Below are 26451 nucleotides of genomic sequence, written 5' to 3'. Positions count from 1 at the left end.
TTATCACTCCCTTCATTTAAGTAAACATTAGTTGAGCACTTGAGGTACTATGGCAGATAATGAGGATATAAAGACAAGACAGTCTTTGCCCTCTTGGGGCTCATAGTCTTTTAAGGGAGAGAGAGACACATAAAGCAATGACCGCAGCTGTATAAAAGGCACTGCAGGAAGAGGCACTGGATGCTGTGCTGAGCAAGCGCCAAGAGAGGAAGGCTTCCCAGATTCAAACACAGGCCACTGAAAGGAGCCAGAGAAACAGACTTCTCTTTTGCCTGATTTCAAATTCCATTTGAAACAGATGATAGTTGCAATGAGTGCACAGGGGTGACGTGTGGGAAGAGCTGAAAGGCTGCAAACTGAACCAAAAATCATTCAGGAAACAGCTGTTGGATCTGAGAATTCTTAAACACTGGATATAATGGAGCTAGCAAAAGGTCATATAATACTGGTAAACCTCGAAGAAATGTCAATCCTCTTTTTATTTCTATCTTTGTGAGCAAACCGAAGTGCCATCCGTCGACCTTTTTTACACTGGAATTCATTCATTTAGAAGAAGAATACCACAACTTTAATTATAGGAGGGCACATGAGTTACATTTTGCTGCCTAATGTACTGAAGTGTTCTAGGAAAATAAAAAGCAAATTTATAAGGCACGGTTGTGGCAAAGCAGTATACTGAGCGTCTTTAAGATAAGAATTGACATAAGTGTATGATGTTGTTGCCATCAGGCTAGAAAACAGAAGGTCTACCAGAAGAAAAAAATCCCAAACCACAAATCAGCAGACAGGGTTGTTCAGTTCTGTGGGTTCTTTAAGATCCCCTTGAAGTAGCCTGTATGGTTCTCAGAGTAGTTTGGTTTTTCCAGGCAATTAACACCATTACAAACAGCACGCATGCGTGCGTGTGTGTGTGTGTGTGTGTACCCACATACGCAAATTGTCAATATTATTTAAGATCCACTATTTCTTAAATGCAACATGCTACTAGCAATATTTGCCACCGTATAGGGTAGTAAAACAGTGGCTTAAGAATAAGATCTGAATCAGTCACTTAACCACAGATCTGATAAATAAACATTTGAAACTCATTTTGTCAGCAAAGAATTTTTTCATACAATATTTACTGATCATCAAACATGTGTAAAGCACTATTAAAATCTAGGGAATAAACAGGAAAGAGACAAGGCCCCTGGCTTCATAGGGCTTATATTTTAGCAAGTAAGACAATCAAAATATAAAAAGTAACATCAAGGGGAAACTTCCATTACCGGGAATAAGACAGGCAAGGCGTTCAAGTGTGTCTGAAGTAGAAGCAGGAGGCTGTTTCAGAAAGGGTGATCTCTCTCTTAAGTGGAAAAATATTCACAGATAGTCTCCACTCCCTCAGAATAAAGCCTAATCTCCAGACTGGCCACCAAAGCCTTTTTTATAAAGCTCTCCTTAAAAGATGGCCTGAAAGCACTCAAGTAACATGAAATAGAAATCCACTGAGAAATTTATTAGCTTTTGGCATAAACTAAATTCATTCCACATATACAGACTTGTTGATTCCAATGTTCGAAAATATATAACGATTTTATTTGACATTTAAAGTTGTCTTTTATTTCAACTAGGCTAAGTTTGTGCCACATAAAGAGATGGGTCAATAAAATCCCTGTAACCTACCTCTCATTTTAAGTAACACGTCTACATGGCAGCCCAAAGCATTACCTTTCCCAATGCTAACACAAAATGATCATTTTTAATACTACTACTACTAATAATAATAATCATAATTCCTATTGTCTTCCAGCTTCCTAATTTTGCAACACTAAGATATGCAAATTATTAAAGATTTGCAAGCACTACCTATTTGGTCCATTAAAATAAAACCAGCAGATGGCGCTCAATAAATCTGTTGAGTTTTCCGTGTAGAGTGGTTTTAGAGACCATTTTCCTATTGGGGAAGAATCTTGAAACTACAGCTGGAAAATTACAAAAAGTTTAGAAATCATTTAATGTGTGATCCCCTTAACGGGAAGTGTTCCTTTAAAAAAAAAAAAGTTCTTAAAAATCCTAAGCGTATAAGCTTTTTGTTTCAATGTACAACCCTGCCTCTCAGTCTATGCTTGTTTAAGCAAAGCTAAACTGGTCAAAGGGTGTTGGCTGGTGGCTTAAAAAAAAAAGCCTCTCCCTCCCACGAAGGTTTCACAACTCTCTAAAACTGCTAGAATAATTAGGCCGACACTTAAAGAGATGGTCTGCCCTTTGCTAACAGAACCAGATATTTGGTTAAAATGCAGAGAATATAAGGATTTTTATTAATTCTTGATAGACATTTAATAAATGAACTGGAGGTGATTAGATCAATGAATCTCTCTGGCTCCTCATTCTGCTTTCTCCTCCTCCCTCTCAGAAAGAAGACTGAAATGGGAACACTCCGTGATTAAAATCCGCCAATCTGACTTCTGTTTTCACCCATCTCGTCCATTTAACTCACCTGGATTCCTTCATCAGTTCTCTAGGTTTTCCTCTAAAGTCATCCATGAAATTGGGTCTCCAGGCTTCTAAGCTAGCCCTGCACACACGAGGAAGTAACAGAAGAGTCTTTAAAATACAACGTGGAAAGTGACTCCTCTGAAACTCTTTGTGGCCAACAGGATAACATTCTAACTCTATGTCCGTTCTATTCACAGCAACGAAAGCCCTCTGCAACCTAGCCCGTGCTGGTTTCTCCAACATCATCTCCGTCACAGAGCCACTCCCCACTCACTCACTACCACCACCCCAAACGGCGGATGGTTCAAGAACATACCAAGACGTTTACACCTCACTCTTACTACTTGTGTCAGTGCCTGACCATGCGGCTTCCCTTTACCTGTCACACCCTCCTCTCACCTGACTGATAATTACAATAAGAAAGTAAACCTTGAAACAAGCCAATACCTTTCTTTCCTGGGTAGACACGTGGTCCGCTTCCTCAGGTAAAAGGCCTCCCTACCAGATCTAACACACTATGCCTCACCCGCTGTATGCAGATCCAATTCCTTGAGCCTGCCCAGTTTGGGTCTGTGGGTGGGCAATGCCTGAGGAGGGGAACCCAGCAGGTCAAGTGGAACCAAACCTGCTCAGATTCCATTCCCACCTCAAGATACAATAAACTACGAGACAACGGAAAAGAGTCAGATCTTCAAAGTTGCCAAGTGGGACACTGTCAACTACGTCAAGATTAGGATGGGACGCTGCAAATCATCAGAAGGGAAGGCACTGTGCTGGGAGGCAAGACCACAGGCTGGAACTACCCCAATGGTTCTTGGGAACTGCTGGATTGTAAACTCTATATGGCTAGAAACTGTAACTATTATATTCGCACCTCTGAAGTGCATGAAACAACAATAATGCCTCCTTCATCAAGCGCTAACTATATGCCAGCACTGCTTTCAAAGTCTTACAAAGATTAGGCTTACCATTTCATCACTCACCAACCATATAAAGTAAGTACTGGTATTTTAACAAGGTGTAGCAAGCATCTAGCATACAACAGGCACAAAATAAATGTTCCCATCCATTCCCAAGTAAATAAAAAGTCCACATTTCAGAATCTCCATGTCTAAACTTTCCTTAAAAATCTCTTCTAGTAAAACACATTTTTTCTCAAAGCCATATAAAAGTAATAAATTTTACTATGGGGAGGGGAGGGTTATTTAATTATAGGCGAAGAATTTTTACTAGATGGCAAAACTGGCTTTATAAAACCCTCTGAAAAGCATAAGGAAAAGTAGAAAGAGGAGGAAAAAAAGATTAGTTTTAAAGGTAAATTATAAAGCTTTCTTTAAGCTGCTTAATCTTTCTAACTGATAAGAAATAGCTATATATATTAAACAATCCACAATACTTAAAAATAATAAAGGTAGTACAAAGAAACAGTCTATCATTTCAGATAACAATAACATTTTTTCTTATCCAACATTACTGGTAAAACCAGTAATATAAAACCAGATATTTCATATAAGTATCCAGTTTTTTAAAGCGTCAAAATGTTTAAAAAAATAAAATAAAATAAACTAGCTTTATGAAAATCCATCTAAAGTGCATTACGCATTTCCCAGCTTTCTTAAACATGGACAGGGAAGGACATGAACACTGACTGAGCAAGTACTCTGTTCTAGGATCTTTATATGTGGGGATAATATTTAACTGTTGAAGAGTGAACGGCATATGTGAAGCACTTCTCAAAGTACCTGGTACTTAATAAATATTTAATAAACACTAGATATTGCTTCCGTTATCAAAATCGTACTTAATCGTCACAAAAACCCTATCATATAGATATTAAACTGCTCAGTTTTACAGAGGAAGAATCTAAGGCTCCCACAGCTGTCTGGTACTAGTCCAGGAATTCAGACCCACATGCCCCTGACTCCTAAGCCCCTGATCTCTTCCCTACAGGACTTCGCACAGTGCTGCCCCAGGACCAGCAGCATCACCCTCCTCCCCACTCAGGGAACTTAATAGAAATGTAAATCTTCAGCCTATTCTGGCACGTAGTAAAGGAGAAGATCTACCTTTAACTCTGAGACTTAGTAAAACATGGACAACATACAATCATACCCATATCCTGTGGCAAGGATAAAATAACCAATTTCAAAGAGACCTGGAAAATGGGGATCTGTGGAGGAAAGCCATCGGCTCTGAGAAACACCCACAACAGTACCTTCTTAATATTATGCTGCCTGGGATCCCTTAACCACACAAGATAGGACAAACCAGACAATGTTGACAGAACGCAATAAGCTTTACTTAAAGCAGAATTTGAGGGGTGCAGAAGATGACTGAGAAGAAATTCATATTCATGAGTAAGGTAAAATCATCCCTAGGCTGTAACTAGTTCAAGATGACAGGAATGGTAGGAAATGGGCCCACAATCAGATTGGTGGGTCCCGCAGACCAGAAAAGGAACGTACAGTACCACTGCCTGAGCAGTAAGATAAAACTCGCATTTCCTTCTGTGGACATAACAAAGAGAGACAGCTGAGAATTCCATCCTTGCTGCCAGATGCTCCGTATATCACATGGGGTCAGCAGTTAATCCAAACACGGAGCTTTGCGAAGGGCTCCAGGATGCACACCAGCCAACGGCTCTTTCTTAATTAGAAAAAGAGTGAACAAAAAAACAAAACCCTGAGAGTACAGATAACGTTCTCCATATTAAGGATAAGAACCCTAAGTTATAATCTCCACATAAAAGGAAACAATCGAATCTCTGGAGGAGAAATGTGTAGGAATGAGGAAAAGTACTAAAGATGTGCATTACCAGTCTATTAATCAATGAATTAGTGTACCTTTCAGAAAAATGCAGCTTCTCCAATTCTGCCGATATCCATTCCTAATGTTCTATTTGGATGGAGCTATTTATGAATTTCTAAAATACAGATTCAGTGGCTGACTTTACAAATTACCTAACAGTCTCATCTCAGATGGCATAGCTGTTTCAAAGAGGGCAATGAAAATCTTTAGCCTTATAATGAACAGACTAGAACTTTATAAATCTTATTCTCAGTTTCCCCATCTGTAAAATAAGAAAACAGTGCTTTCTAATTCACTGAGCCATAAAATGAGATTAATATGGAAAGATGTAAACAGCCCATACACAACACAGAAAGAGTAAATGATTTGGCAGTCCCAAGTTTTCCTAGGCCCTATCTCACAGGTCAAAGCAAAATGACACTTCTGTCAGTGATTCCAGGTCACAAAGCCCCCCTGTGGGTTCATCTCCTGACTGATGATTTACAGTGGCCTTCCTTTTGGGGTAACAAATCTTACCAAAAAAGATCTTATCTTTGGCCAGACATTATAACCGTCCAGACGCATGGTTAAGCTCTTTCCCAAAGAATAGCTTTAATTCTGTGTCATCAAAAACATGGGGCACCTGTTATGTGCAAGGCACTACAACAGAGGCTGAAGTCAAATAAAAACAATAAAAACAATTCAAGTATAAAGTCTCTGCCCTCAAAATGCACACGGCACAGTAAACAAAAAAAGGCATGTAAACAAAATCATGCCCATTTAAAGTGTTTGAAGTGCTACCATAAAGTCTGCCAAGGAGTGGGGGCTTGCTGGGGAGTGAGGGACTCCACAGGAGGTTGGAGGTTCAGGAATGGCTCTACAGAGACAGGTGACAGAAAACGAATCTTGTAAGATGAGCTGTTGTGTGTGTGTGTGTGTATTGGGGGTGGTGAAGAGGAGCTACTGTATTTCAGAGAGAGGAAGAAAAGCAAAAACCGTTCTGTGTAGCTGAAGGCCGACTCACAGTGCTGGAACTAGATCAGCTGAAGCACCACTGACTCGGCATGGGGTCCGCGGCTGGGAGTGTTCAGCTCCGAAATGCAGACCTCACAATGTTGTTTTTATTTACGCTGTCCAAGACTAGGTTACAAAAGCCTGTCTCCAACCTCATTCCAAAACCCTGGTTTCTTATCAGTTCCATTTGCACCGTGACCTGCTCTGCTAACTAACTACAAAGCAGATCTGGCTTTTATTATTCAAGCCAACATATGGAAGAACTCATGAAAAATCTTAAATGACATAAAAATATTATGAAAAATGATGTGAAGCATTAACTCCCTTAACTGAAAAATCTCTACTACCTCCTAGTAAGAGATAACCAGCCTGATGTTCAGTTGTACACATCTTGATATTATTTCCAATCAATAATCTAGTAATGATTTACTCTGGAATCTAGCCTTAAAAAGAAGTCATATCTGTCCTTTTGAAATAACATCCTACTTAATGCATATAATTTCCCAAGTATCTTCACAGCCAACCACTACTGATGGGTTAATAGCCATGTCTATTGGGTAGTCCTAAATCTACCCAAACTTCTCTAACTTAATTCATAAGAAATGGACTTTAAAACTACCCTTTCTGGGCTGGGGCGGGGGGGGGGTGGTGGCAGGAAGGCAGGGTAGACAAAGAAACTATCCTTTCTGGTTACCAGAGAGGAAGGGGTGGAGGGAATATAAATAAAACGTTAAATAAATAAATAAAATGTTAAAAAATAAAATAAAATAAAAACTATCCTTTCTGTTCATTTGGTTCATGCTTAAACTTTAGAGCGTTATCAGAAACGAATGAAAGGCTTATTAAAAAGTGGCTTATTGGGTCCCACTGCCAGGCATTTTGATTCAGTAGGTCTAGGGTGGGGGCTGAAAATATTCTCATTTCTAACAAGTTCCCAGTGATGCTCGTTGCTGCTGCTTAGGGACCACACTTTGAAAAGCAGTGTTCTAAAACAATCCAATAGTCACCACAATACTGATTATTGCTGAGAGTAAACAATTTTTATGGGATCTATATCTTATATTTTAAAAAGGAAAGGCACGTGGAATTCATTGCTAAAGACAGCTTCTAAACTGTGTGATACAAGCAACAGGCCTCAAGTTACCAGGTCATGAGCGGGTGGTATCGATTTGAGGAACTGATAGTGAAACTATCTTTACTTGTAAAGATTAGTTATAAACAACCAAAGTTTTGAGTTCAAATCTCAGCTTCACCTCTTCCTAGCTCTGTTCCCTCATCTATAATACGGCCCTCATGAGAGTGAGGAGAGTAACTTGTCAGTCACTTGACATGAAAGGTACTCAGTAAATGGTAGTTCCTTTCCCCTTTCGAAGCAAACAAGGGAAAGAGCTCTCAACACAAGCGTAACATATACACGAGATAGAAGAGGAGGCCACACAATAACACGATTATATGCTTTCACGCTGCCTTAACGTAAAGGAAATGGGTCTCCTTAAAAACTACCTAGGTTTAAAGTTTCTATCCATCACCTGTGCGATGCGCTTCACACACGTCGCCTCGTTTAATCCTCACCACCACCCTCGAAGGCTGACTGCTCACCCTCAGGCTGCCATGGCAACGCCTTCTCCTAAGAACTCCTCACTCACTGGTGCCACACCCTTTTCCCTCTGTCTCTCACATTAAAATCTTCGACGGTCGTATCTGTGGCTCTGTGGTGCTTACAGGCATCCATCCGATCAGACAAAATCCCTACGCCCTTCCCTCGGATCAGCTCTATCACCCTGGAATCCCATTCGGCTCGCTGTGAGGGCGACGTGCCAGGCCTGCTCACTTAGCGGTCCCACCCTGTGCTTCCCCTACTCTCTACTCCTCTTGATCGCTGTTCTCTGGGTACTATTTTCATCGCGCCACTTTTGCCTGGTCAAAAGATGTCCAGTTGCTTTCCATCCTGCTACGTAAAACCCCATGTTCCCTAGACCAGCACTGGCCAACAGAACTTTCTGCACTGATGTAAACGGTCTGTGTCTGCACTGTCCAAGAGGGTGGCCACCTAAGCACGTGCCCTGGAGGGACTGGATTTATTTCATTTTAATTAATTTAAATGACCACATGTGAGTAGTGACTGCTATCATGAACAGAGCAGCTCCCCCTACACCACCTCATTCCCAAGCATTCTCCAGCGTGAACTGTCCGTGCCAGTCCAGCAGACCCCTCACGGCCCTGGGAACGCCACGTGCAGCCCGTACTTCAAAGACTCTCCACTCTGTTCACAGCTGTTGATGCGGGCCAGCAGAGCGCCCATCTTTCCTGAAGGCTCTGTCTCCGCTATCCCATCGGTGCCTGTATGACAACCTAGCTACTGAACCGGTATTGCTCGTGCTGTCATTTCTTGTGCTCCTCCTGCATCTGAGCCCCTTTAAAGAAGCTATTCCTCTAAGATCAGATCCTCCACTCACAAATACTTAATGAATGAATTAAAGGTACAGAACGTTACATTTTGGTCTTCCTTGGGCAGCAAGACTTCTCTTTGCTAGAACCAAAGAGAAATTAAGCTTTTCAGATGCTTCAGAAACACCAAGTTATTTGTAAAAGCATCCTGTAGACAGGCCCTGAAAAGTCACTGACCTATGTATCTTCATCCGCTCTGCATATGTCAAGGAAAAATGAGAAAATGCTACCTGCAAAAGCGAAACCTACTAACTTCCAAACAAGTTTCTGGAGACTGATTTAAAAGTCCAACAGAAGGAAATTCAAGTTCTTGTTCTGTAAAACCATCAAAAGTTAGATTGAGGAACACTTGACTTCCTTATTTCTTCTGGTACTAGTGATAAAGTGTCACTATTTAAACACTGTCCTCAGATCTGGCTGGAAAGGGCCATCAGTCTACAAAATGTTGGAGCAGACCCATCAGACATGTATTGTTAAGGCAATGGCAGGTAATTCATTTAAGAGATCTGTCGGCTGATAAAACTCTGTGAATGAGCAAAATGTAACCTAGCAGCCAAGCAACAGGCATAGCCAGGTTATTTCAATTCCTGCTATAGAAACAAATTTCCTAGGAAAAATGATAGAAAGTTGCCATTACCTAGTCGGTCCTCGTCCCTAGATGAGGCAATTGAGAACATTAAGCTGAGGTAACCTAAGTTCTGTGGCCCTTCAAATATATGACTATTCATGCAAAGTGCTTGATCAAGAACAACTTTTTTTTAATAGAAAATTTTAAACCTCTTCTTTCTGAGCATATCTCTACTCTCATCTTCTGGTATGTGTGGGTTCTGATCTGTTCAGATTTTTTTTTTAAATATTATTTTAAATTAGTTTCAGGTGTACAGCATAGTGATTAGATATTTATATAGCTTACAAAATGATCACCACAATAAATCTATTATACACATCTGACATCATAGTTATTATACTACTCACTCTATTCCCTATGCTGTATTTCACATCCCAGAAACTATTTTGCAACTACCAATTTGTACTTCCTAAGCCTTCCACCTTTTCCACCCAGTCTCCCAAACACCTCCCATCAGTCAACTATCAGTTTGTTCTCTGTATCTATGAGTTTGTTTCTGTTTTGTTTGATTGTTTATATTGTTCTCTAGATTCCACATGTAAGTGAAATCACATGGTATTTGTCCTTCCCTGACTGATTTCACTTAGCATAATACCCTCTAGGTCCCATGTTCTGACTGATTAGCATGCACGGAGCACATTAATCCACCGCAGAATCCAAGTCTTTGCTGAGGCTGGACGCAGAAGCCCAGATCAACCAGAATCCCATGTGGCGGCCGGAAATCACTCTGGAAAGTTTCTCTCAGGATATTCATGTGAGTCAAATGGATATGCTCTTCTGATTTCTCTTATTTAAATGGGCTTTGAAAGTCATAAGATTTGACCCTTAGACGTCTACCAGAGCTTTGCTACCTTAGACAAGTTAGTTATTCCTTTGAACCCTCACTTTCCTGGCTGTAAGATGGACATATTAACCAAACTGTATATGTCCACTTTGAAGATTAAATCAGGGAACGTGTAGAAAGTGCCCACCTCGGTATCTTGTGCCAAGAGTAGGTTCTCAACCAATACCAGCACCCTAATCTACTTTCCTTTCCTTAGGAAAACAGAGAATATTATCATCATAATGGTCCCCCCATCCTAACAGAAATAATCATAACCATTAGACATTGTTTTGTTTTGTACATTTTAAATAAAGAAAGCCATCCAGTGGCAAAAACGTTCTTTCTTATGGCATTCCTCTACTGTCAGGATGTTTGTGCCTGCTCCCAGAAGCAGTTACGTGCAAAAACATTCAATACTAAGGAAAAGGAAGAAAGGAAGGATATAATAAACCAAATCTGTTGGGGTTCTGGAAATTTATTTTGTAATTGGAATAGCTCTTCCCCTTGAAAATCTAATAAATGTGAGTTTTATCCCAAACATATGGCAAATAATGATAATTATCCCATATGTAACCTTGGAGCATGCCTTAGAGCCAAATTTACATCTCACATCTGAGTATCTCTCTTGTTTTAAAAAGCACTTAATTAGTAGGGGGAAGCGCCTTTTGGCCTTCCTTAAGTAAACCTAGAGGTGTGTTCAATAGACTGAAAATCTTGGGGATACCAAAACATAAGTTTATAATTGAAGAATCTGAGAAATGCACACCAAGTTTTCCCTCTTTCAGTGTGTTCTTCAGTCATTTTAGTTAGCGAGTTATCACCAGTGTAAACCTTCTCGGTCAGTGTTAGCCACGGCCATCCATTCTGGAGTATCATTACCCATCTAGTGCCTACTGCCCAGGAACACTTTGAGACCAGTAAAGAGCATTCAGAGGGCTGCAAGAGCTGTGATGTACAAGAAATATGCCTACTGTTCAAGGGCCTTGACCTCAATTTCACTGGTCTGCAGCTAAGAAGTCACCTATCCTCTTGAAGAAGCTCGAAGTATAAAGATAAGTGTCTGACCAAGTAATTCATTGGGATGGCTATTACTGACTGACTTCCCTATATCAAAGGTTAAAATACATGTTTTAGTTTGACTCCTTTTTCCACTTAAGAGAGATTCCAGGTAATACTGTAACTGTTCTTCAACGGCCCACAACTCATAAAGACGTTGCCTTCTCACTCCTCGGAAAAAGGAGCTCAATTGCATCTTTTCAAACATTCCTCTCCTTCCAGTCTTCTCTTTGCTACCTCTTTTCCTCTTACTTAGCCTACTAATTCTGAGTCTTGTACTATAACCTCTCTCTGCTTGTACTTTGAATCTTAAATTCAAGCCCACTAACGACCTGGCTCCTGTAACACTGGTTAGGCTGGTTATTTGCAGATTCTGCTACCTGACCGGATCCATCACAACCCCCATGAAACTTTAGGTGAATCCTTCGATCTCTCTGTAGCTCAGTTTCTTCACTCTTCCAGAAGGCTGGGCTCACCCACTCCAAAAATACAATGATTCCTACGACTCATCAAATTTTTCTGTAGTCCTGACTTCTCCCGCAAAGTTCATTCACACACGGAGAGCTGACTCTGGGGCATTCGCTGAGTGCATCATCACAACTTTTCCTCCAAAAGAGTACAACGATGAGAGGAGAAAGGAAGTGACTCTCCCTGGCATATGAAGCATGAGATCAATCCGGGAGTCTTTACTGGTGACACCTACTGTACCTTGTAAAGCTTCAGGCCTGGCCTTGCCAGATCTCTTCTCGAAAAAGCCTGGGACCTGAGATAAGAGACATCCAAAGACCTTTTCCTCCTCCTCCTTCGGAAGTTTAAAAATCTTGCTTCCTTTTCAGCTGTTACTCTGGGGGAGGATTTGTTTACTGCTGCTAGTGTCCAGTTGCTAGGTGCTGAAGAGCTTAGAGTGTGGGTGGTGGTAGGGCCCATTTTATTTGTTTTATAAATACCAACATTTGTTTCATGTGCCTGGCTTTTCCTTTTATCATCTGACAGCATCCTTCATCCCTGATCCCTTCTGAGAAAAGTATATGCTTTTATCTTGACAGTGAGAAGGTCTCTAGAGGCAAAGGGCACATATACTATGTTCATTAAAAAAAAGAAAATTAGCAGTCATGTGGTTTGCTCTATGTAGTTTACTATAAACAAGTGGCTCATACCATTAGTCCCATTAGAACTAGAGAAAAAAATTCAGGACTCAAGAGATAATAACCACTATTTCTAGCATGCCTTTTCAATTAGCTAATGACTAGGTAAGCTAGTTACCCCATAGAATACATCTTTACAATAAAACTACCAGGCATGTTTTACAGATTTCTTTGTAATTGTAAAGTTACATATGCACAATAAAGATATCAGTATTACATTTATGTCCTTGGTAGCAACATCTTTAATCACAAAGATGGCATCACTATTTAGGGCCCACACAAGGTAAATTAATAAAGAAACTTGGAAAGCAAATGAGCAAATTTAAGAAAGGCTGTTCTGTCTAAAAGAAGTTCAAGTTTACTAAAATTTTATAGTGTTATCTAAATTGTATTTCATTCACTCACTGAACGAACGTTCACTGAGTCGCTACTATATTCCATATTAAATATGGCTGTAACAGCTTAGTTGAGAACTTTAATTGTTTAAAAACCCTGTGTGTGTGTATCCACAAGGGCAGAGATCTCAGGCAATGAATTACTCACAATGTGCTCCCCGCTGACACCAGCCCCTTTTCACTTCCACTTATATTCGAGGGCACACATTAGAGAGAACAAGGGTGCCATGTTAGGAAAACCCAATATGCAAAAGGTACTTCCAGACAAAAACGATATTAAAGAGGGAAAGTGAACACTTTCACCATCTTCCTTAAATGCCCAATTCCTCTGGAATGGATAAATTATGTAAATTCAATATCACAATAACCAAGCCATCAAAGTTGGCATCTCCAAAAACTGAACAACGATAGAGCATGTGTCCTCCTAATGTGATACACCAGTAAGAACATCATTTATGTAGTATTCCTGCCAAAAATCAGGAGAAAACATCATACAAACCCAAACTACTACAAAGTAATTAGCCTATAATTTTCCAAAATGTCAAAAGACCGAGAGAAGCAGAAGAATTATTCATGATTAAAAAACTAAACAGACATAAGCACGATGTGTAATCCTGGATTAAATCCTGGACGGAGGAGGAGGATTGGGAGGAGGATGGCATAAAGAACATCACTGGGATAATTACACAAATTTGGATATAAACTTACATAAGAGTATTGCACCAATTTTACAATTCCTGTTTTTGTTAATTGTACTATGGTTATGAAAGAGAATGTCCTAGTTTTTAGGAAATATTTAGGGGAATAGAGTATGATGTCTGCAACTTTCAAACGAATTCAAAAAAATATGTAATACAGAGAATGATACATAAATGTGACTAAATGTTAATAAGAGGTGAATGGAAGTGAGTTACATTCTTGCAATTTTTTCTGTAAATTTTAACTTATTTCAAGGAAAACATTTAAAAACATGAAAAGGGAAGGTAAAACTTGGGTTACTTATTTTTAAAAAGGACTTTAATTGTGTAGGTCTCTATCATATTAAGTGCTGTGAGATTTGTATTTCATATTTCTCAGGATCTAGTGTTTTCCATATTTACTAATAGTTTTCTCTCTTCTGATGATACTCGCCTCCACAGATTCCAAATATAAAGTGAAAGAAAAACTTTAACATACTCTTTTTATTCTTCTGTGTATTACTGCTTGTTCCAAGGGCAAAGCACTGACCCCTCTCCAATGGACTGTCATATAATTTTCTTCATCAAAACAGCATAAGTCCCTGTAATAACTTAGTTAGTGTAGAATGAAGTATATTATCACTCTCCTTGTAAAAAAAATGGAAAACTTCCCCAGTAAGTATTACTGCTAACAGATATACTTGAAATCTGAAGTATAAAACATAAAAAGAACCAGTGAGAAATGACGGCCACAATAATTTAAATGAATACATTAGAGGGAATCGAGAGTAGATAGATGAAGCATAGGTTCAAATCAGCGATTCAGAAGATAAGGTAGCAGAAAACACCCAATCAGAACAGCAAAAAGAGAAAAGATTCCAAAAAAGATGAGAATACTTCAAGGTGTCTGGGGGATAACATTAAGCGTACCAACATTCATATCATAGGGGCACCAGGAGAAGATAGAGTGCAAGGAATTGAAAACCTATTTGAAGAATTAATGACGGAAAACTTCCCTAACCTGGCAAAGGAAAGTGACGTACAAGCCCAGGAAGCACAGAATTCCAGAAAGATGAACCCAAAGAGGCTCACACCAAGACACATCATAATTAAAATGCCAAAGGTTAAAGATGAAGAATATTAAAAGCAGCAAAAGAAGTTACCCACAAGGGAGCTCCCATAAAACTTTCAGCTGATTTATCAACAGAAACTTTGCAGGCCAGAAGGGACTGGCACAAAATAAGTCAAAATGATGAAAAGCAAGGACCTACAACCAAGGTTACTCTAGCTAGCAAAGCTATCATTTAGAATCTAAGGACAAATAAAGAGCTTCCCAGACAAGAAAGAATCTAAAGAAGCTCATCACCACCAAGCCAATATTACGGCAAATGTTAGAGTGACTTCTTTAAGAAGGAAGAAAAAAAGATCAAAAATATGAATCAAATGGTAGTAAATACATACCTATTAACAATTACTTCAAATGAAAAAAGATTAAATGCCCCAATCAAAGAACATAGGGTGGCTGAATGGATAAGAAAACAAGACTCTTACATATGCTGCTTATAACAGACTCACTTCAGAATGAAAGACACATACAAACAGAAAGTAAAGGGATCAAAATAGATATTTCATGCAAATGGAAATGAAAAAAAAAAATATCTGGGATAGCAATACTTATATCAAACAAAAGAGACTTTAAAACAAAGGCTATACCAAGAGACAAAGAAGGACCCAGGAATCCTACTTGTGAGTATTTATCTGAAGAAACCCAAAGTACTACTTTGAAGAGACATGTGAACCCCTATGTTCACTGCAGCATATTTACAGTAGCCAAGGTATGGAGGCAACCTGGATGTCCATCGAAAGATGAATGGATAAAGAAGAGGTGGTACATATGCACAATGGAATATTACTCAGGCATTAAAAGAATGAAATCTTGCCATCTGCGAGATCTGGATGGACCTAAAAGGTACTGTGTCAGAGAAAGACAAATGCCATATGATTTTGCTAACACATGGAATCTAAAGAACAAAATAAACAAACAAACAAACTCATAGATATACAACGGAACATTCTGATGGTTGCCAGATGAGTGGGGAGTTGGCATAGGTGGGTGTAAAAGGTGAAGGGACTAAGAAGTTCAAATTGGTCGTTACAAAATAGCCACAGGGATGTAAAGCATAGCATAAGGAATATAGTCAATATTATAATAACTATGCACGGTGTCAGATGGGTACTAAAATTATCTGAGTGATCACTTCATAAGTTGCATAAATGTTTAATCACCATGCTGTACACCTGAAACTAATATAACCTGTATGCCAACTGTAACTGAAAAATTAAAATTATTTTAAAAATACATAATCATATTTAAAGCACTTACTTTATTAACATTCCTCAGAACTGATTTCTAGAGTCTTGCTTCCCTAACAAAATAAAGCTTTCTAAGCTTAACAAGCTTTACAGTGATTTTTATGAATAAGCCTACAAAATATACATGTCACAATTTTACCAATTAGCTGTGTCATGTTATCCCAGCATCTTCAGAACTCATTTCTTCATCTCTAAAACCAGCTGATGCAGATATTTAAATCTTTATTTAAAGCTCTCAGATTCCACGACGGTACATTCAGAAAGCTTCTAACTTTTCTCCCTGCCTCTATTCTCTCCTTCTAAATTATCCTTCACATTACCACCAATTAACTTCCCCAAACTACTACTATATCAGTTTCCAATTGCTATTGCAAAAATTACCACAAACTCAGAAAATTTAGCCAACACAAATTTACTATCTTACAATTCTGTAGATCGGAAATCTGAAACACCTTGCACCGGGCTGAAATGGTGCTGGGACAACTAGATATTTACATGTCAAAGAAAGAAGCTGGATCCTTCTTTGACAGCTTAGACAGAAATTAACTCTAGAATCATTTCCTAAATGTGAAGACTAAAACTATGAAGCTCCTAGAAGAAAACAGGAGTAAATCTATGTGACCTTGAGTTAGACAAAATGTTCTTAGCTATCATACCAAAAGTACAAGACATGAAAAAAATAATTGGTATATCGCACATCACCAAAATGAAATACTTTTGCACTCTAAAGGACACTATCAAGAAAGTAAAATGGTAAGTCATAGGAGAAAATTTTTGCAAATCATATCTGATATGATAAGGGACTGCTATCCAGAATATACAAAGAACACTTACAACTCAATAACAGAAAAGACATATAATCCAATTTAAAAATGGGCAAGAGATCTGAATAGATATTTTTCTACAGTTATATAAATGGCCAATAGCACATGAAAAGATGCTGGAAATCATCAGCCATTAGGGAAATGCAACTCAACACCACAATGAGATATCAGGTCACACCCACTAGGATGTCTACAGTAAGTCACATAACAGCAAGTGTTGGCAAGAATATAGAGAAACTGGAACCCTCAACATTATTAGTGGGAATGTAAAATGGTGCAGCTGCTGTAGAAAACTGGCAATTTCTCAAAATGTTAAACATAAGAGTTATCATGTAACCAGGCAATTATATTCTTAAGTATATACCCAAGAGAAACGAAAATATATGTCTACACAAAAACTGCTGTTCACAGCATTATTAATCATCACAGCCAAAAAGTAGAAACAACCCATATGTCCATGAACTGATAAATGGGTAAATAAAATGTGGTATAGCCATACAGTGAAATATTATTCACTGATAAAAAAGAACAAAGTACTGATGCATGCTCTAACATGAACCTTAAAAACATTATGGTCAGTGAAACAAGCCAGCGACAAAAGGTCACATACTGCATGCATGATTCCATTTATATGAACTTTACAGAATGGGTGAATCCAGAAAGATCGAAAGTAGGTCAGTAAGTGGTCACTCAGGGCTGGGGAGGAAAAGGGAATGGTGAATGACTGCTAACGGGTATGGGGTTTCTTTGGGGGATAATGAAAATGTTCTGAACAAAGATAATGATCATGATTACACAACTGCGAATATACTAGAAAACATTGAATCATACACTTACATGGATGAATTTTATGGTGTGTGTATTATATCGCAAAAAGTTGTTTTTAAAAGTTCAAGTATTTAGTTTATGTGTAAACCCAGTGACCATAAATTCTCTCCAAGTAGTCTGGAAAGAAAATAAGCATACAAGGTATCTTCTAAGAACACATATTTTTTCTTTATATGCTGCACTTAACATAGAAATCGACTATGCAGAAGAGTGTTTTATGTTAGTAAAGTTTATGACCATTATTAACACAGCCTGACTAAAAATAAATAAATGCATAAAACGAACAGCAAATTTAAAATAAACACCACCAAACTCTCCTCAGTGGTCACAAAATAACCCACCACCGCCGCCTGTCTTCCTTCACAATAGAGCCTCTGCCATCTTTTGGAACTGATCGCCCATAATTCCCCGACACAAACCGAGCTGGGTCAGACTTTCTACCACCCACCCTCCCACCACTCATCCACCGATCATCTATCTGTCGGTGTCTTGAATAAATTCTGGGGACTTTTCGCCCAATAAATGATTCCTTATTTTTCAAGGCCTGACTCAAGTCCTGTCCCACCAAAGGAATTTTTCCCAGCCTCTCTAGATCATACCAATCCAAATTCTACCAGCCTCTCACAGCTCAAACTCTCCATATCTCTTTGTCACCAAAAGGCACTTTTCACCACCCCAATTCAGCTAATTCACTAACAAGAGCAACGTTAATGACAAAAGTCACCTAGAATGTAGCTCTTTCAGTTCTAATTCCTTCAGTTACCCATTCCATTTTATAATTCCCACTTTTTGACTCCTAAACAGCACTTTCCCAATGACAGAGCGCCATCTAGTTGCAACACAGGATCATTCACAATGGCAGCAGGAAAATCTCCATACTACTTTTACAGAAATGCACTGCAGGTAAAAATAAGAAGCCACAGCATCATTTTGCAGGGCGATGTCATTGTCTTATGTGTGCATCTTATTACCCCGAATAGTTTAATTCACAGGTATTTGTTCTCAAGTTCAGTACCATGCACTTACTAGTCACTTGATATTGACTAAATCAAATTCATTTTCTGAAGTGTACTATGCCAAAATTAATACGTAGATGGTTACAAATTCCCTTGACATAAAAGCATTTTGGAATTTATTACAGCATATAAGCAGCACAGATAAGTACAAAAATGGGGGGGAAAAACCCAACTCATGATTTACTTACATATAATGGAGCTTGTTGAGGATTAAGTTTCATGACCCAGGACACTGAAACAGAAAAGGGAGAAATAAATAAGAATAAAATTAAAGGTTATCCTCAGGTTCAAAAACAGGAGGATCAAAATGGCAAGACTGAACCCTCCATTCCCCGCTGTATTATACAAGCAACTTGAGGAGGTGTGTTCCTGTTAGCAAGGAGCTTACTGTCTAACTGTAAGGCAGAAATATTAAACAAAAGATGAATAAAGATATACTTTATTTCAATTAAAAAAATTAAAGGTTATCACCAAAAATATAAAAACCACCGTTAAGTCCTAGATGCCAAGGCACAGCCATCTAAGCACAAGTCTGAGATTACTAGACACGGCTTTCTTTGAGGTTTGGGAAGACAAGAAAGTCAAATATTGCAAAACTTGTTGCCCAGATTCAATCTTTTCAAGGGGAAGAAAGATTTTCCGACTGAAAAATAAAGACAAAACATTTCACTGCCACAGAAATAGTTTCAACAACCAACAGGCTATTAAAAGCAAACCAGTAAAGCGAAAGCAGTGTATGTTTAGATATGCTTTCACATTAATCCCCTAAACTCACACACTACTACTTACCTGGGCTCCCCCCAGCCTCTCCAGGGAGCTTGGGGACACAGGGGCAGCAGAGGAGCACCAGAGCTCTCATCCTCAGGGAAGCGGGGCTACAGCTGGCCTCCAACACCTAAACGCTTATCGACCTTCTTAAAATTAATAGCTGAATTCCCTAGTGTTACTTGCACTAAATGAATTCACACACACACACACACAACTTATGAAAAACTTTAGAGAAGACTTCCAAGACTATATATGTATTAATCCTGAATCTTAAAAAAGCATGTCCTTAAAAGTTTAAGTTGCTGATTTGACCAGTACTTCATCTACACTAAAATATTATAGTCCAGAACTGTTGACTTCAGAAGGGCAGGTCCTTTGCCAAACACCGTGAATTTGAGAATAAACTGATCCCACCTTCCTAAGAGGGAAGCAGACTCAAGTAATTTCATTATAATTTGATCTAAAAAAGTGTCTCACCCGCAATAGGTGATTGAATTAAATTTAGGCTTATACTAATGAGCAACATAAACAACAGTGCAGAAATGTCATTCATACATGCAAAAATGAAACAGAAAAAAATCCTACAACTGGTGTTCTACAGATCATAAAACCTTGCTTAATTTAAAATTAAGCTTGCTGTGCTCACTGGCCTTTTAATCAACTTTTCAGGTCTTGTTCAGACTTGCCTGGGACAAAAGATTGAAAGAACCTATAAATTTATGAATCAATTTGCTTTAACTGACTTCTGAAGTGTTCTCGTTATAGCAAGCAAAAGAAATATCAGTGGAAATTGAAAACAGGAATTAATACTTTGGTAATCCATACAGACTGGAGAAATCTATGGAGGCATACTACTGACTAAGCAGTCCTCTGATGATTTTTATGTGCCAAGAAATAGAGGACAACATCAACTTGTCTGAGTGGCTCCCACTGCATTTAGATGGAAGAGCTGGTAAAACTCACTCCAAGGAAGGGTTGATGCCATTTCAACAGTTTGGAATTGTAAACTCGTCTAAATATATTTCAAAGCCAAACCCATGCAAGTTGTTGTGATATCAGGATTAAAGAGGGATGACAAAGTGTCTGTCCTCTCGCACTGATCGAAGGGACAGGTCATTGCTATGCTGGCAACACAGGCTACTAAAAGAATAAATTTGTCAAAAGCAACCAAGGCACTGACCCCAGAAGCAAGAGATTGGGAGATTCAGGCTGCCTTTAGGCTTCTTCAGTGCTGACTCACGGGGGAAAGAGAGGACTAACATTTACAGAGCTTTATATTCAATATTGTATTTAGTCCCCATAAAAAGATATTTCTTCCATTTCCTTGGTGGAAAAACTGAGTCTTTCAATGATTAAATTATTTAACACCAATGTCAAGAAGTGGGAGAGCCCAGATCCAAAGCCAGTCTGAAAACACCTGCATTTCCCCCAAGATCGTAAGGGGAACTCCCACTAACAAGTGCAATCTACAAACACACTTGCCTCCTCTGGCCCCTGTTCTACAAACAGTCCTGTCTTTCTCTGACTTTGTTACACCAGTCTTCATTGTGCATCAGTGCGCCAGGCACCACACTCCTCAAGGCGCTGAGGGGACAGGCGCTTCATAAAGCTTATTCTAGGAGTAACACAGATAAAATAAAACGGTAAAACGGCCTTCAGATAATCATGAATTCTAGGGAAAAAAGAAACAAGAAACAGAATAGGAAATGAGTAGGATACCATTTAAAATACCTCTTTGAGGTGACATTTACCCAAAAATGAGAGATTAAGAAAGTAATAACAGTGTTCCAGATGCTCAAACTTGTCCTAAAACTGAGAACTCAGAGTTCTGATGCTAAACCATCATAAACTTGCTACGTATGTCAATCGGCGGTTGACTGTGCTAATTCAACGCCAACAGGAACCCCCAATTTGGGGCACAGTGAAGGAGGAGACCTTATTCGGGGCAAGCAGCTCAACTGTGATGCAGCACAGGTGCCAAGCACACAGCTTAGAGAGCGCTCGGCAGTGTTACAGCGCAATTAAGAGACAGCATGGTTGTGCGGTGGCTCTGGGGGCTGGGTCCCTCTCCCACAGACAGCTCAGTTTCGTTCTGGTCCACTCCACCTGCTCTGCTCTGGTCAGGAAAGACATCTTCGGTGATTCGTGGCAGCCAGGGAAACACAGTCTTTGGTGGAAAGGGAAAGAGCACTTTCCGGCCAGAGCCAGAAGGGTTCACTATAAAGAGAGAAGTCCCTGCCCCTGGTCCCGACTGGTCCCGACTGGTCCCGACTGGTCCATTCTCAGGCAAATGAGGACTCCAAATCCTCACAGTTTCATTGCTCCAGAGAGCACTGTCCTGATTGGTCAGAATGGAGCTGCTCTGATTGGTCAGTGGAGATTCTGGTGAAGATACAGCTGCATAGCTCGGACTGCATGGGGAAATGTCTCAGTCTTATTGGTTGAAATAGGATTCCAGGCACTCTTTTATAAGGGTTAACTAAGATGTCAGAAACTCAGGGCACACAGGTAGTTGAGTGCAGGAGACAAGCAGCTTAGTGCCCGCTTCCCCCTGAAGCGTGGCTGCCTGAGAGGCTTCTGTTTAGAAAAGGTTGCCAGGCTCTGTTTTTAGTTTGAGCCCAGTTAGTCATCAAGAGTCCTTCTTGGTAGGTACCTTCCTTCTTGGGGTCAACGCATATAATGCATTAACTTATTTTACACATTTAAACAATACTTGAGAACTGTGTTCTAAAAGAAAGAATGTATTACAGGAAGGTAGTTTTTGGACCAGAGTAAACACACTTAAAAACGAAATCTGTACACCAAGACCAAGTTCAAGTCTTCGTTTTGTCAACACTTTTGATCAAGCTTTCCCAAAGAGAAAATTAAAGAAATGTACTATGTCCAACTAATGATTTCATTGAGGAATTTTAAGAGAGAAAATCCTACAATTTCTTCCTTATTCAATAACTAGTGAATGACTGGGCAAGTTTACATGTTTACAGGGGCTGCTCTTACCTAACACAAGTACAACACGCGGCAGACACAGTTGTATGATAAGATTGCATAACATGTGAAAGACTACGAAAAAAAGAAAATAGCAAAATTCAGAGAAGTAAATGATGTGGTTTTAAGTATGTTCGCCAAATCTACCACTGAACGGTAACCAGCTAGAGCCGTGAGGAGTCATAAGTTTGAGGAGTATGAAACAGTAACATGCAGAGTAATTGTTTTTATTCTTCCCGCATTTCCTATTTTTTTCAAATACTGAAGGAAAACAAATTTAATATTTTACTGTCATATAAAAATGACACATTCACTTTATGTCAAAATAAGACTCATACAATGTAATGCAACTATCTCAATTACAGAAATCTATGTTCTCCCCCAAAGCCCACATGTAAGAAGTCTCAGGGCGCTGCTGACGGAGACTGGGGCCTTGATCTCCTCCAGCACTTTAATATCAACTATGATCAGCACACCACCACCAGAATGGACCAGCAGTGGGTGCGCAGTACTTAAAAAAATTAACACTGGAACTTTTTGCAATTCGTACTGCCTGCAATCGTCTATGTAGAAATGCAGTCATTACATAGTATCACACAGAAACTCAGGCATGAAATGATGTGGCACTTTGACTGGTACAGAGGAAGTAAAAAGCATTTTCACCCACTAATGCATCTGATCAAATAAATGTGAAACCTTAGAAAGAAAAAAAAAAAATCACACACCTAAATAAAAATTGGTGTCCACAGCAGGGGCCAGCAGTTTCTGTAAAGAGCCAGATGGTAATTACTGTAGGCTTTTCAGGCCAAACGGTCTCTGTTGCAATATGTAAATAAATAAATGGGTGTGGCCATGTTCAAATAAAACTTTATTTATAAAAGGGGCAGCAGGCTAGATTCAGCCGGTGGGTCATAGAAAGCCAACTCCTGATCAAAAACTAACTAGCAACCTCTTAACTGAAAGAGGCAGTATGTCTTCATTCAACATCTTTATATGTCTCAAAGATATTTTAGCTAAAAAACACTTCTCAATACAGGAAAGACATAGGGTGCTACACAATTCTCTCTAGATAAAAAATCTAATCAAATAGGTAAGCATCCCAAGTTCTTTTTGGATAAACTGTATGACCTTGAGAAAGTCACTTAACTGGTCTGAATCCATCTCCTTGTGTGTAGAAAGAGCCTAGTAACATCTACCTATACGAAGGAGCTGGTGGAAGGATTAGAGAGATAATCCAAGTGAAGTGCTTAAGCACACTGCTGGGCACAGAGGAGAAGCCAGTTTCTTCTTGCAGTTTTCTGCATCTCAATGGAGACTACCAAGTAATATACTATAAAACCATAAATGGTTAAATGAAAGGTTTGAGGTACACCTGAGGTGTATTTCTGTCTTAAAATACATCAGTGGCTAAATTACAATTCTATAATATTACGAAATAACCACAGAAAAGAATCTGGATGAACAAATACCAAAATGTTAAGTATACATATTTCTGGGGTTTACAGAGAGTTTTCATTCCTAAATTATCTGCTTCTTAATCACAACTATTCAAACAATGGATAGATATTGCTTTTGTAATCAGGAAGAAAACTTTATACACAGCGCATCTGTTTTAAGCCCCGTGTCATTAAATGTATCACAACTGAAATGGAAACGAGTACAAGGCATTTTTTCCTAAATATGCAAACTAAAGAAATCTATGATCTTTATTAACGGTCCCTAGAACTGATAAAAAAAATGCAATTAAAATAAATGTCTGTACCCATATGTATGCAACATAAACCAAACACACTGTTCTTTAGACATATCCACACATTATACTAGAGAAGCCTTTAACAGGTACTCCACCATTAATGAAATGTCCGGGGTTGAAGGATCATAGGCCCCCAAAACTGTGTCAGGTAATTATACTGTACTTCTGAACCTGTCAGCTTGGTGATCTCGGCCCCTTTCCTAAGGACCAGTTCAGGTCTGACAAACCTACCACTTCACGGTTTTGTCATTCACAACAGAAAAGCCTCCAAATCCACACAAAAAACGATGCACAAACCACTCACCACAACCAACCCGGTCTCAACAGGAGGAAGGCAGCTGTTTGGGACTCAGCCATGTATAGAGAACTTTTACCTATAGGGTGTCTGAGTGGCAGAATGTGCTTCAAATTCCCACGGCAAGGTACCCTGCTAAGACCGGGCTACGGTAAATCCTTTGAAACCCGCAAACATTTGGGGTGAGGGTAAACATGGAAATAGCAATGCATACTCTGCATTCTTGTAAAAGAGTCAATGTTCAGCTCTTCCTCAAGGAAAATAACAGGATCCAAAGACTCTTCCCTTCATCCCTAAGGAGGCTGGGCTGGTGGCTATGAACATGTTATGTGCTAGCTGGGGGTGGGAGTAAGGAATTCTGAACAATGGAAAAGGTATAAACAGAGAACAGGCCTGATGTGGATGTCAAGTTCTACAAAAAATATAAAAAACTACATGTACCAAATATATTTCCTAAAAAGGGACTGAGAAAATCTTTAGGAGCCTCATAAATGAGTCCCGTTTATACCCACATTAATTAATAACTGAGCGGCTAAGCGCTGATTCCGAGATGTTTTCTCACATGAGCATCAGCTGGAGGCCTTGTTAAATAACATCTATTTTTTCAAGCCCACCCCCGCCCCACACTTCCACCGTTACAGAGTCCAAATCAGAAGACTGGACCTGATGTTTTGCCTTGAAATCACGGCCCACGCTTTGGAAAACAATGGTGCTGAGACCCATAACATGGGTCTGATTCTCTTATGGCACAGGTACCCTTGCTCTGTCCCACTATCACATGACAGGATGCTCACTAATCACCAAGAAAAAAGCAAAGCACTGGTCACAAATGGGGTGAGATAGGGAGAGCCTACAGCAGGTAGATGCGACATGAAGAAAATGAGTCCGACACAGTGCAACACTCACAGTAAACAAAGGACATAACAAATTAAGAAGCAAAAACAAGAAAAACACTAACGTTCGTGCTCACTCATTCTTTATCACTGCTTGAGTACCTAACAGGCAGAGTGCGCCTGAATTTAGGGCAAACACATACATACTAATAAAGTAATTATAGGAAATAAAAAATGAGAACTCTTATTACCATGATAATTAAAATGATTAAATAAATTTAATTTAAAAATCATAACTCTCTCCTGCACTCTTCCCAGAGCTCCCTGTGACATTCGCATGGGAGAGCACACCGCAACCCTTTCGGTGCTCAGGGTCTCCTTTCCCTTATATATGTGTGTACTATCCGCCTGGCACATAGGCTCAGCGGTAGGTAATCTCAAATTTCTGAGCCACTAGAATATTACATGTACACAGCTAATTGTTGAGCTTTAGGGATAAATGATCCATGGCCCCTACCAATTTAGTAAGAGACATATATGTGTAAACAGATCATTATATTACAGTATGACAAATACAATAAAATTTTTACAAGGATCAGTAAGGAGCAAAAAACTCTAGAAGGTGGTGGAGGCCCAGGCAGCTTAATGGAACAGGCCAACCCCGAGGCAAGTTTCACCAAGTGAACACAGGAGAAGTGTATGAGAAGCAGGTAGATGGAACATGAAAAAAATGGGACATGCAGAAGGAACAGTAAGTACATCCAAAGACAAGACAGCACGGTGAGTTAAGAATTATACATAAAAATGAGAAGTCCAAACAAGAGATGATGGGAGACAAGACAGGAGAAGCAACACTGAATTTACATACCTCAAAGCTGCTTGGCCTTGGAGGCAAAGGAGGAGGACAGAGGAAAACATACAAACTACTGTGACACAGCTCTACCCTAAAGACATTCTAGCCATACAATGGTAATAGCATCAACAAATTTTTTTTCATCTCCTCTTCTTTTTTAAAGCTCAGCTCCAATTTTCGTTCATACACAACTACAGGTTCAAAGATTCACAAAAGATAGCACTGTAAGAAGTTTGTGATCATGTTGCCTAAACTCAAACCCAGACAGAGCCAGTATCTGTTTGTGCATTACAACCAATAAGGCCAGGCCAGACCCATCACGGCTTCCCTGAGGTGCACTGAGCAAGGGCTGGCCTCCCAATCAATCTCCAAAGCCAAAACCCTACCCAAATCTTGTCAGCCACAGAATTTTATCAGTAGAAGGGGTCTCAGAAGCAGCCCACGTTACCGTTCTTCCCCAAGCAAGAATCTC

At 39.4% G+C, this 26451-nt stretch overlaps 1 protein-coding gene across 9 annotated transcripts in view; it reads right to left on the bottom strand.

Moving 5' to 3' along the window:
- AKAP13 (A-kinase anchoring protein 13) overlaps positions 1 to 26451 on the bottom strand; it is a 233549-nt gene that overhangs the window by 157065 nt on the left and 50033 nt on the right. For all 9 annotated transcript variants that reach the window (XM_039858438.1, XM_039858432.1, XM_039858434.1 and 6 more), the window contains exon 2: positions 18681 to 18724. In XM_039858438.1, coding sequence (XP_039714372.1) covers positions 18681 to 18713 — 33 coding nt within the window. In that variant the 5' untranslated portion in view covers positions 18714 to 18724. The remainder of the gene's footprint in view (positions 1 to 18680; positions 18725 to 26451) is intronic.

Source organism: Pteropus medius, unplaced genomic scaffold, assembly GCF_902729225.1.
Source record: "Pteropus medius unplaced genomic scaffold, Ma_sr-lr_union100, whole genome shotgun sequence".
Taxonomy (NCBI): Eukaryota; Metazoa; Chordata; class Mammalia; order Chiroptera; family Pteropodidae; genus Pteropus; species Pteropus medius.
The sequence above is the reverse complement of the archived record's forward strand: the minus strand, read 5'-3'. Positions and strand labels throughout refer to the sequence as shown.